Source organism: Lethenteron reissneri, chromosome 42 (assembly GCF_015708825.2).
Source record: "Lethenteron reissneri isolate LAM-NWPU_2019-01 chromosome 42, ASM1570882v1, whole genome shotgun sequence".
In the NCBI taxonomy this organism is placed as follows: domain Eukaryota; kingdom Metazoa; phylum Chordata; class Hyperoartia; order Petromyzontiformes; family Petromyzontidae; genus Lethenteron; species Lethenteron reissneri.
This window is the reverse complement of record NC_083820.1, coordinates 7,868,786-7,881,703: the sequence shown is the minus strand read 5'-3', so window position 1 is coordinate 7,881,703 and position 12,918 is coordinate 7,868,786. Positions and strand designations below refer to the sequence as shown.

At 50.6% G+C, this 12,918-nt stretch overlaps 1 protein-coding gene across 1 annotated transcript in view; it reads left to right on the top strand.

The window, feature by feature from the left end:
- The window catches only part of LOC133352845 (protein FAM83B-like), a 37,834-nt gene extending 25,583 nt beyond the window's left edge, over nucleotides 1-12,251 (top strand). Inside the window, exons 3-4 of the mRNA XM_061568800.1 lie at nucleotides 1,749-1,873; nucleotides 8,410-12,251. Of these exons, the coding sequence (XP_061424784.1) occupies nucleotides 1,749-1,873; nucleotides 8,410-11,323 (3,039 nt within the window). The 3' untranslated portion in view covers nucleotides 11,324-12,251. The remainder of the gene's footprint in view (nucleotides 1-1,748; nucleotides 1,874-8,409) is intronic.
- The last annotated feature ends 667 nt before the right edge of the window (nucleotides 12,252-12,918 follow it).

Here is a 12,918-nt window from a genome sequence, read left to right as displayed (position 1 = left end):
TCCTCCCACACAGAGCAAAGTAAAATGGCCAAACGCACGAACGTAGCAGGAGCCTCCTGAATAACAGAGTCCCTGTCAGGCTGTCTTTGCAAAATTCGAGGTAAAAAGGTACAACCTGCACAATTTCCTTCCCCACGTCACTATGGCCAGAAGGGCCCTACACTCGAAGGAGCTCTCGAGCCCCCTCCGGAGGGTATTCGGCCTACTCTTCCACGCTGGACACTACGTCTTGGAAGCAGGGTCGGGTTAAAGTTCTTGAAGGCCCTCGGGACTTCTATCTCGTCGGGCTTCAGTGATAACTTTCTAGTTTCTACTGCGGCCCCCGTGTCACTACGACCGCCGCTCTCACTCGCTTGATTGCGCGAATAAACACCATTTAAAGATGCTATTGCTAATTTTGCAATAATTTTTTTGACTTACATTTTGACATGACTCTGCCTCTGTGTATATACACTGCGCCTATCCTTGCTATATATATATAGATATATTTGTTCAAGGAGATATCTTGATTAAAATTTGTTTTTCATCATACAAAAAAACTAGTCACATTTTTTTCGGAGGCCCTTGAGTTTTCGTTAGGCCCTAGTCACAGTACCTACTGGCACAGTACCTCCTGTGCCTATTGGATAATAAGGCCCTGCTTGGAAGAGGTGGAAGTACCCACATTCTACTCCACCAGACGCGATCTGCCGATCAGCTGAGTGTGGTTTTAAAGCTTTCGTGACTGCAGGGATTCATATTCTTGGATCTTTCGGTAAAGTCACGTAGAAGGGAAATAATAAAATAAAATAAATCGAACAATAAAAGTCTCGCGACGTCTCGGCCACAACACAAGCAGCCGTCCTCAGGTGAAGAACAGAGCTGTCAGAAAGACATTCGGACGCTGTCTTTCCGACAGCTCTGTTCTTCACCTGAGGACGGCTGCTTGTGTTGTGGCCGAAACGTCGTGAGAATTTTACTGTTTTATTTTCATTATTTTACTATTTCCCTTCTACGTGACTTTACCGAAAGATCCAAGAATATGAATACAGCTGAGTGTGGTGCACCCGTTGATGCTGCCTCGGTGGGGAAAAGTGGGCAGGGGAGGTTTAAGAAGCTTTGCAATTGTTTCAACCGCCGCGCCAGGAGACACATTGTGACGTCTGTTGGAAAAGAGCTTCATAGCTCATCTGATTCCTCCAGCCTAAATGAAGATTCTGACTCTGATATCGCCGAACTGAAGGGGCGACGTCCAGATTAGAAGCCTAGATATCACTGAACCAAAGAGGCTACATCTGGATTGCAAGTGTCGTGTGCTCACCATTACACCACTCTGGCAGCAGATGAAGGGCACCATCCTTCATTATTTGGCTGCCATACATTTCCACGCATTAAGCCACTTTGTTGAGCTATCATTTGTGGCCAGGTCTCTTCTGGAAAAGAAGCTAATAGCTCAGTGGGCATTACCTGGTAAGATAAAAAAAAAGTAGTTTTAGTTTTATTTGTATTTTTTTGTGATTTGTTTATCTTTCCTGTACTTTGCACTCCTGTCGTATTTTTGGATTGTTTGTCGTTGTAATGTTCTGACCCGCCCCTACTGGACATCTGTGGGGGAAAAAAAGGCAGTATGGCTCATCAGATTCCTCCAGCATAAATATTCTGATATGTTATCAACAGCAGCGTATGTTCCGACATGTTCGCACGCGACGATAATCCACGTGCCATGTCCCTGATGTCGCCGCCCGTGTCCTGCCTACCCCCACCTGCAGTACATGCGAGTCCGAGTCACCAAGGGCACCGTGTACTACTGCAGGAGCGGAAAGAAGTTCCACGGGCAGGTGTTCGAGAAGATGCTCGTGGTGGACTGCAACGTCGCGCTCTGTGGCTCCTACAGGTGAAACACCTCGAACGGTTGCTGTTGTCGCTTTTCACCTGCGTAAGGGTCGTTTGAGGACACGTCGGGGCGGTGTCAGGGTTACGAAGGCGCACAATTAATTATTGATTGAAAGAAACGTCGGTTGGGGACACAGCCTTGCCGGAGAGAGCAGAGTATTTGGTTGAGGACTTGGGGACAGAGATTTGGTGGGAAGGAAAAAGGAGGGAGAGGTGATGAGAGCGAGAGGCGGAGAAGGAGACCAAGGGATGGGATTGGTGGAAAGAAGATGAGAGGAACCTGCTGGAATGTTCCAGAAGGAACAAGCAGAGAGGGGATACAAAGGGGGTGTGACGAGTGCTCGGGGCTCTGGGAGGGACAGCTTCCTGTGAGTGTGCATGTTGGGGAGTTTGCGAGGAAATTTTCCTTTTGTGGGGAGCGAGTTCGATTCCCGCTCACGGCCAAAAACAGTGGCGAATATTTGAACCGGTCTCGGGACTCCCCTAGGCCGACTAAGCCTTAAATAAATACAGTACCTGGTGCGGTGTGTAAACATCAGCACGGGTAAGCCAAAGGTAGCTGGGTGTGGTGTTGCCTATCCCACCCCTTTGAGTGCTGTGCCGGCCTTCATAGGTGCTTAATAACAAAACTTGCATTGGAATGCAGTGCGTTTCGCAAATTAATTTGTGAGCGTTGTTTTAAAAAAAATCTCTTCACATTTGGCCAATTTTTCGACTCCGATGCCGGATAGACACGGCCGACAGTTTTTGGAATGATGTCACGGGATTTTTAACGTCCAACCGTATTTTCACGGGTCAACGCATCCGTAGTGTAAACCATTATACCACCGGATATGGAAACAGTCACGACACTTGGGGGCTTTGTAAATTCTTTCTCTCTTTATTGGACTTTTCGCTTCTATCCGGCACTCACAACGGTTTATGGGTCGAGTCCTCTTGGTTAACAGTTCCCCTCGTAAGGAGTACGTCCACGTAGGTGAGAACTATTTTGTAACTAGGGAGGGGGGGGGGGAAGGGAAAGACGGTGGTGGTCGGGGGGAGATAAAAGTTTAGGACGCGTGGGTGGTTAGCAAACCAGCCCCCATGTCATGGGTGTTGTTAGAATGTTGTAAACTTGCCGGTTTTCCTTTCTCTCCTTCCCCCAATCCGGTTCCAGACCCCGGTGTTCAGGGGTAACTCATCAGCTCTTCTCTGCCTCAGGCCCCCGCTCAGGGAGTTTCCGGGGAGGGACTACGTTGAGTGGGCTATTAAGTGAAGGGTCCCCAATTCGGCTTAAACTCTGCCTCCTTTCCTTTTGCTTTGTGGCTGAGGTGCTCCATTGCAAGCTGTGACACCAGTGTTTCCGGCAGGGTGGTCCGTGGTCCTTCCAGTTACCTAGTATGACACTCCTAGCTGACATGTTGAAGGCCTGGAGAAAGGTGTCCTGCGTCTTTGATATTCCAGGAGGTTTTAAAGCCCCAGAGGGAGGAGTCAGCCGAGGGTGTGCGACGTTTGTGTCGCCGTTTCTGTTAAAGTGTCTCGTGATGTCCGAGTAAGATCCCGCGATATCCGGGCATGTCCACAAAGCGTGTAGATGTGTCCGTGTGATGTCTTTCAGGCACCTGGGGACAGTCTGGGGGGTGTGCTGGCAACGTTTCCCTTCTCTCGTTAGTGCGATATGTTCCGTGTATAAATGTGAACCGGTTGGTTTTTAATGGACGTGATCTAGGGCCTACCTACCAAGGGCACGCGCCAGATTTGCGCCAATTTTTGGACAGGGTGGGGGGGGGATAGGCTGTCTCTGCCACAGTCCCATAGTTTGTGGTCTGGTGTGATCCTCCTGACGTCAGCCACTTAATCGGGCGGTGGGGTTTGCCGGAGAGGTTCCCAGCTAGGGGCTTTGATGATAGTGTCTCTGATCCGAAGCAATTTATAAAAGTGGGAGTTTGGGAGGCCATATTGTGATTATTAATTAAACTATTACACTTTTTTTTATTTTACCAGGTAAGGGCCACTGAGCTATATAGCTCTCTTTCAGAAGCGGCTTGGCCACAAATGATAGCTCAACGAAGTGGCTTATCATGTGCAAATGTATAGCCACCGAATACTACAATTGCATGTTGATTCTAAATGTGGAGGGAAAAACTGGAGGACCCGGAGAAAAATCCAATCGACCACGAGGAGAACATGCAAACTCCAAATATAGCGGCGTCAGGATTGGAATCGAACCCATAACCTCATGTATACCAGGCGAGGTGGTTAACATCTCCTGGCCACCGTGTTGCCCAATTGTATCCTCTGAAGTCCGTCAAAAGGGCTTTGTAATTCTTAAGTTTAGTTTATTTTCTCCCTTCCTGCCACACCACTTGAAGTTATACAAAAATTGTGCTAGCAGAGTGACGTGGCCACATGATACAAAAATTTTATTTGGAAAGTTGAAGATAAAATCATGAGCAGAATCTGTATTTATACTGCAGGAATCCGATGACCTATAAAGCTCTTTTTCATAGATGTCCAGTAGGGGTGGGTAAGAACCGAACAACAACAGAAAGTACAAAACACACAATACGAGTGCAAAGTACAAGAAAGGTAAACGAATCGCCCAAACACAAACAAATCAAACTAAACCATCCCCAACCTATCAGACAAAGCCCACTGAGGTGTGAACTTATTTTTCAGAAGCATCCTGGCCACAAATGGTAGCTCAACAAAGTGGCCCATTAATTTATTGGGACATTTATAGCACCACAATAATCCCAATGCATGTTGCTACATGTGGAGGGAAAAACCGGAGGACCCGGAGAAAAAATGCATGCGACCATGGGGAGAGAGACACGCCAACTCCAAATATACAGCAGCAGGCGTCAGGGTCAGGATCGAACCCCCGACCTCCTGCATACCGGGCGAGGAAGATCACATCACACCACCGTGGTGCCCCTTTAATAAATAAATAACAGTGCAGCACCCCATGCCAGTGTGGTCATGGATGATGAAAACACAGATTTGATTGCCACCTTTGAGATACGAGTACAAAATCGCATCATATCATGTATGGGAGGAAGCACATCTCACAGTTCGTACTGCCAGAGAGTGGTGCGTTATTATTCAACTGACAAACTGTGGCTTTTAACGACCCGGGACGACTAAGAGATTTAAAGATTTACAGAATGGGGACGATCCTGGGAGAACTGGGACAGGTGACAACCCCCGTCACAGAACTATGAGGTCACTTTAATAATAATAGGCTTCTTTAACTTAAACTGGTGACACACCTTTAAATGCCCTGCACAGACTGTTCAGCGCACGTCAAAAGTATACACTTTTTTCATTCTCAGAGTTGGAAAAAAAATGTTGCTCAAATTAAGTTGAGAACAAAATGTAATGGCGTTTTCTTAGCGTGTGCGTGTGTGTGCAGTCCCCTGGTGACCGCGCTGACATCACCAACTTGTCAAAATTGAGAACCCAGTTTTAATCAGAGGCGGCTGAAACCTTTATTCAAACCTAGAACTTCACCGGTGCCGGCTCTGTACCCCGACTCCAAATTAAACCCCCTCAAAATCCACCCGGCTGCCTCGGTGATATTGAAGCCCATGTGCACTTCGCTTTGCAAACTGCAGGTTGTGGTAATACCGAATGTAAGCTCTTCGGGGTGTTTCGTGGCGACTCAACTCGCTCCGCATACCCGCTCAAAGTCTTCGGGGTGCAGCTGTGGGGTACGGTGGTTCGCGAACTTCGCTGTAAAAGAGTCTGGCGACCCGAGCGCGATTCCAAGCCGGAGCTCATGTGATTGGCGAGTGATATCTGAACCGCATTTGGCACTCGCCTTCACCAACTCGGCACTGACCAGCGTGGTGAAGTATGTACGTTTAACTTCTTTGGCACCGTACGTAGCCAACCGTGCCAAACGTCCCCCATGAGCGGGAGATGGGGCAGGGAGACCATCCCCGCGGCTCCAATTAGCACGGTTGGCTACGCACGGTGCGAAAGAAGCTCAACATACATACGTACACGAAGCAGTGGACTGGCAAAGTGCTGAACGCAGAGTCTGCGTCGGTTGCTTGCCTTGCCGCTCTCACTCAGCTGCTGCTGCAGATTCGTAGGAGGTTGCGTTTCACGAAAACATAAAAGGTCGGCCTCTTCCATTTAATAACGAGCATTGGGGCGGTGGCCGCCTACTTTGGCAGCCCTGAGCCGGTTTCAGAAATTCCACATTCCAATGGGAGGGACTGGGCTTGCCCAAACCCAACGAGGGATTATTTCCCACCAGGTGGGCGATTGCCTCTCCCCTCCCCCACGCCACCGTATGTTAAACTTCTTTTGCACCGTACGTAGCCGACCGTGCTAATCGGAGGTGCGGGGGGGGGGGGAAGGACAAAAAACGAAACGCACAAAAGCAGATATAAAGAAACTAGTTTTTAATCGAGATAATTTAAAAGTGCATAGCTCCATATTCTTGGTTCCTTCGGTAAAGCCACGTAGATGGAAAACAAAAATCAAACTTAAAAACAAAAAACCCACGACGTTTCGATCGCAACACAAGCGGCGGTCTTCTTCAAATATCGGAACAGCGTTCCAGAGGGCCGCAGAAGCGCATCCGAAAGCGAGCGACGCAGCGTGACCGTCTTTGTTCGATGGGTCAACCAAAAGCCGCTGCTAGGATGACCAGAGTTCGTGTGATTGTTTATGCAAGGTATTGTGGATCATTTTGTGGCAAGCACTTTGTGCGTGACTAGTGCGACCTCATAATGTATTAGTTTAGCAAATCGAAAGCCAATGCAGCTCAGTGGGGACTTGCCAATCAAGGGCCAATTCTGGGTTCAGGTTCCCAGCCATCTGTGCCACCGACTCCCTACCAGCCCCCCTCCGTTCAAGTCCAGGCTATACGATTCATCATACTAAAAAACAAATGTATACAATTGACTAGGTGCTATTGAAATCAAAGGTGCTAAGTCAATACAAATTGTTGGAAGACGTGGGGTATGGCCACACCCCCCCCCCCCCCCCCGTCTCTCGACATTGTTGAGCAGCGCCTTCCTTTTTCTCCCACTCAGCATTTTTTCCCCCCCACTCGATATACATCAAAACATCAGCCGAGTTTCCTTCAGCAATTATGCCACTCTTATAACACAGACGCTGGATATGAACACACCCCTTAGGAGCAAGGCCAGATGTCCTTGTATTTGAAGAAATGTGCTTGTATCAGATGTTGCTCTTTGCATTCCCCCACCAGAGTTATGTTAAGATTTGTTTTGTTGTTTTAATCAGAACTGTGCTTCGAGACTATCCTGGTCTCTTGAGTTCTTACCTTCTACCCCGCAGCCCTCACTCCTAACGATGCCCTATCGGCTTGCAGCTGCTCGGTAACACACACTTATTTTCACCTAACTCATTCAAAGCGCCTGATCAGCAGCAGGTGCAAAGGTGTGCACTGCTCGATTAGGACTTTGCCCTGGAGGGAAATGACACGGCTGGTCGTACAAATACTTGTCGATACCATCGCGCAGCAACTGTTGAGTGCACCGGCCACACACCGGAATCCCCGCGTGTGTCAAAATGGTCTGAACTTATAAAAGTTCGCCCCGTGGCCAACGTCGGTTGGACGCTCGCGCAGCAGCGAAGGGAGCTCGCTGGAATTAAATTTGACCATTAAAATGAGCTGGGAAAATGGTGGCCTTTGCGCAACATCTGGTGACGCAAGTTTAACACGAACTTGTGGCATAATTCTCAGTGTAGAAGATTATTTAACGTTTTTACTTCCCCCCCCCCCCCCGCTGCCCCCCCCCTTCCCAATTTCTTGAAACTATATTATCGGCGTCATGTCCCGAGATGCAACATCCAATGCGAAGTCTTGCAGAGTGGTCTGACACGTGCGCCAGAGAATGGCTGTGGAAGAAATGTTGGTCCTTGGACTTCTCCCAGAGACTCGGTTCAAATTTCCAATTTTATGAACGATCAAATGTGCGTCACTTCTATGTATGCATGTTGAACTTCTTTCGCACCGTACGTAGCCAAACGTGCTAATCTAAGGTGCAGACTGTGTATTTAGCCTTTACATAGGAGGGGGGGGGGGGGGACTTCCCTACACATGGATCCAACATTGTCGCGTGGACGTCGGAATGAACATTTTGATTCTCAAGAGCTGGAATGTAGCCCAAAGCGACATTTAATGTGATGGTGTTTTTTGTTCTTGTTTGGTGAAACCGCTTGTAACTGCCGAGACCATCAATCTCGCTACGCCTGCAAAGGTTTAAGTAAAGGTTTGAGTGCGGGTGGCCGCTCGGATTTATACTCTGTGACTTGAGCGAGTCAAAATTTAATGCAAAAAAAAAACAGGCGTCATATTGTGACTGATATACGATTTTTGCTCATGTGTACATTTCATTTTTCCAGTGCAAAGCATTGTGTCTTTCAGCATCCAACCTATAACTTCATTTGAACGATTGTTTATTTTATTTTCAAAACTGATTTCCAATCAATAAAAATGTGACAACACGAGGAGGATATATAGTCCGATGCTAAAACTCAATGTCTTTGTCGTCTCTCTCTCTTGTGTTGCAGCTTCACGTGGTCCTACGAGAAGATCAACAGGAGCATCGTGCAGGTGTTCACGGGCCAGGTGGTCGAGATATTCGACGAGGAGTTCCGCGTCTTGTACGGCCAGTCCGAGACTCCTCCGCACGCGTCCGCGCTCTACACGAGCCACACGGCGTTGGATAGGCTGACCTACCCGCAAGCCTACGGCTCCAGGAAGAACTCGCTCACAGGCAGTCACGTGGGCAGTCACGTGGGCAGTCTCGTGGGCAGTCACACGGGCAGCCACGTTGGCAGCCACACGGGCAGCCACATCACGGAAGACCAAGCCAGCGCGAATGCTTACAAGTCATTTTACCAGGGCTCAAGGGACTCGAATTATCCCTGGGCAAACAGTGGCTCGACGAGCAGCAGAAACCTCGAGCAGAGCACCCACCAGCCGTTCGAGCGCAAAGATTACCTGCGGCAGTCCATCGACCGCGTCTACGCGAGGATCCAGTCGCGGCAGACGCAGCTGCAGAGCGACCTGGGCACCAGCACTCTCGACAGGAACTCGAGCCTCTTCCTGAGCCAGAGGGCTGCGAGCCGGCTGCCGGGCTACGGGACGGATTCCGACGCCTGGAAGCGACACAGCTACGCCGGGGAGCATCCTGAGAGCAGCTCTTTCCTGAGGAGCAGGGCACTCTTTGAGAACAAGGATCAGGGCAGCAATTCCACCCTGAACCGAGACCCCTCAAGGTACAGGAGCACGTACATGCAAGACGTGGAGAGGGCGGCGAACAACGCGCCGCGACGGACCTCCTTATTCACCTCGGGCTCTCGCGGGAGCTCCACGGCAGAGGGGGAATTTGCGGGGACGCGGGATCGGGAATACAGCAGGATATTCGGGGACGGGTACGTGGACAAGTTCAGCAAGTTGTCGACTCTGTCCAGGGAGGTGCGGCAGGGCTCGCAGTTTCCGAACAATCAGAGCAACCTCGAGAAAGTCTCGAGCCAGCCGTACGCGTGCGAGACTTCTCCCACGCAAACGAACTTCCGTGAGCAGGACTACCTAGGCCGGCGGCCCAGCACGGAGCACGTGGATTCGAAAGACGCGGACAACGAAGCCCCCGAGTGGAACAACGATCACGGTAAATCCAAGGACACGCTGCGCCGGTTAAGGATAAACTCTTACCTGGACGAGAAGGGAAACATCCAGGAGGACGCTCGCAGCGTAGCTAGGGCTGTGAACGCGAACAGGGATGAGGGATCGCTGAGCAGGAGAAACTCTCTGGACACGAGCATCAGAGACCCCACGGTGCAGGCCACGACGACAACCGCCACGGACGAGGCTCCGCGTGAAAACTCGGATGGCGAAACGAAGTCGGTGTTCATGCGGAATTCGCGGTTTCACTCCACGCTGCCCACCAACACGCTGTACAAAAGCAAGTCTCTGCTCGACAAAGACGTCGCCGTGCCCAACAGCGACAATGCCGAGAGCAAGCTGGTCAAGAGCTCCTCGAAGTTTTTGAACAAGCAGAGCAGCAACCAGTCGCTGAACACGGCCGGGAACTCGGATGACGAATACGAAACATTAGCTTCGAAGCGGCAATCGTTTTTATCGAGGCTGAGGCCAAATTTGAAGCTTGGCGAGAAGGGAAAGGAACGTGGGTCCTCCCAGTCGCTAAACAAAGCAAACAGTCAAGAGCCGCTCGATAAGGACCTCGGGCAAGCAGCCTCCACGAGCAACCTCAAGGGCAACGAAAAGCCGAGCGTGCGCAGCCTGAAGGAACGCTACGAAAGCACGTCCAACCACGAGGTGCTGCAGTCGGCGAGCCGCGAGAAAGAGCCGAGCGCGCCCCCGACGCCGACGGTGCCGCCCCGCCGCACCGTGTCCGTGCCCTCGATAGTGGACGACAAGACGCAGGAGCTCGCTCAGGGCGGCTTCAAGAAGAAGGGCGCCGGAGCGGACGAAGGCAAGAAGGAGGACAGTCCGCTGGACAAGCTGAAAAAATCTCTCAAGTTCCGGACGATCTTTCCGTTCGCACCCGACAAGAAGGAAGAGGCGCAGGCGTTGCAAGAGGGCGCGCAGAAGGCCGTCGAGCCAGTTTCACAAACCAAAAATCAGGTGGAAAAAGACAACTCGTTCGCGAAGCCAGTGCAGCAGGTGCAGCAGCAGCAGCAGCGCCGAGATAGCACGTCGGCAAGCGCATACACGTCGGCGACGAGTGAGAAAGCCCCGCTCCCGGAGGCCACGTCCGCCCTCCGGAGCAACTCGGCTTCCCCCCGGAGGGACAGTCTCACCGGCAGCAACAGCAGCAGCAACCACCTGGTGAAGCAACCGGACGCGCCCGCCGAAACCTCCGTGGCGCTCGGTCGCAGGCTGAGCAACAGCAGCCACGTCTCCACTACGTCCGTCTCCAGCGTGGTGTCCACCGGCAGCCAGGGCGCGGCCGGCGGAGACACGGCGAGCCAGGCGGGGGCCGAGGACGGCGACGACAAGTCGGATGTGCTGCTTAAGAGGATAGACAGCATGCGCAAGGAAAAGCGCGTCTACAGCCGCTTCGAGGTGTTCTGCAAGGGCGACAAGGAGGCCGGCGCGGAGAGGCCCGCGTCGACAGCGACGCCGTACGTGTCGGCGACCTCGTCCGCGTCGACTCCCATGCGCTCCATTTTCCAGCCGAGGTACGACTCGTCGAGCCTGGGCAGGAACGCCATGCAGAGCCAGACCTCCTCCTACTACAACTCGGGGTTGGGCCGGCACTCGCAGTACTCGGGCATCGGCAGTGGTGGCGGGAGCGGCAGTGGTTATTACAGCGGGGGCAGCGGTAACAGCGGCGACCGCTACACCACGCCGCAGCTGCTGCAGCAGCGCCACGTTCCCGATCAGAGCAAGAACGAGAAGCGGCTGCCCAAGTTCATGCAGCGGTTCGTGGTCACGCTGAAACCGAAGAACAAGTGAAGGCGTCTCTCTCGCACAGGGGCCGTTGGGTGCGGGGAATCGTTTTTTTTGTTAATTAGGCCACGTCGGTCAAACGTGGCCCCGCGATGCTATACCGCAACGATGGTTTAACGCTAGCCGCTAAGCACTGATACTTTGTATTGCTGTAATATTACGATTTGGGGGGCAAGGAGGAGGGGGAGTACTGTGTACAATGTTAACTGAATACGGCTTGAAATGTGTGTGCATTTATTACAAATGCATTAGGATATTTTATAAATTGTAAGGTTTAAGCTTACTCATGAAATGTTAGGTGGAGGAGTTTAGTTTTTTTTGTCGTGTCTGTATTAAAGTTAAGTTTCGGCGCATGCTGTGCACATTATGAACGCTGCCTTGGGAATGGGATTCCAATAGATGGGATGGAACCACACTGTAGGCCATAGAGGGTTAGATGTAGTGTATTTGGAGGGCTGAACATACGATTTCAGGGTGAAGCCAAACTGAACGTTGCAATTCTCTCAAAAACAATGTAAGCAGCTAGGGAAGAGAGTCGTTCGGTAACGTGTTGTGCCTTTTTCAAAACGAACGTGCGATGCCACTCACGCTAGATTTAATCTCGCCAAATCTGGTTTCAAGAGCGTTTGAAACGTTGCTCTAATGGTTGTTGCCCGTGATCACCGTGCCAGATTTGTGACGTTGGCCTGGCCACATTGGTTTGCAGTATCGTCAGGCGGGAGAGGTAATTACAGACCAGTCGATTCGTCACTTAAACTAAACTTATGTTTTACAGGGTAAGGCCAACTAAGGGATAGAGCTCTTGTTCAGAAAGTGACCTGGCCACAAATGATAGCGCAAGGAAGTGGCTTATCATGTGGAAATTTACAGCAGACAAAAACGCATGTTTAGAGAAAGGTGGAGGGGAAAAAAACGGAGGACCCGGAGAAAAATCCACGCGACCATGGGGAGAACATGCAAATTTTAAATATACAGGCGTCGGGGTCGAACCCATGACTCCTGCATACCAGGCGAGGTGGTAAACATCTCGCCACCGCGCCCTTGGGGAAATTCAACAAATGGGAGAAACACAGGTGTGATGGGGGGGACCGTGATGGTTCTCACGACCACCATCACCAATTTGAGTCTTGATAAATATATATTGGTCACTGACTGCACGTTTTAACTACCTATTTGAGGTTTTAGTGTAATAGTCTAATATTGTTAATTATGCACTCACGGAGCACCTCGTGAAGGTTGAATATACTTAACCTTAAGGTGCTCAATGTCTCAAACTGTGTAAAGCTTTAGATCAAGGGATGAAGGGCTTTCCCATAATCGAGAAAAAGTTATTCTGATTAAAACAGTTCTCGTTAAAAAATGCTGTTTTCTGTTGAGCTGCAAAGTATAGGGCAATGCTGCAGTGTCTGGGTGTGAACACAATCAAGCCATTCATTCATTTTATATATTTTTACACAAACATATCAAATTACGAGTGCATGCCAACTCTCCCGCCATTTTTTGTTGTTGTTATGGAACCCAAGCCAAGCAATAGGCGCCCTACCGGGCTCATTCAAGATTTGCCCTACCTGGTTCACCCAGCAGACGAGTGGGGTAAATAA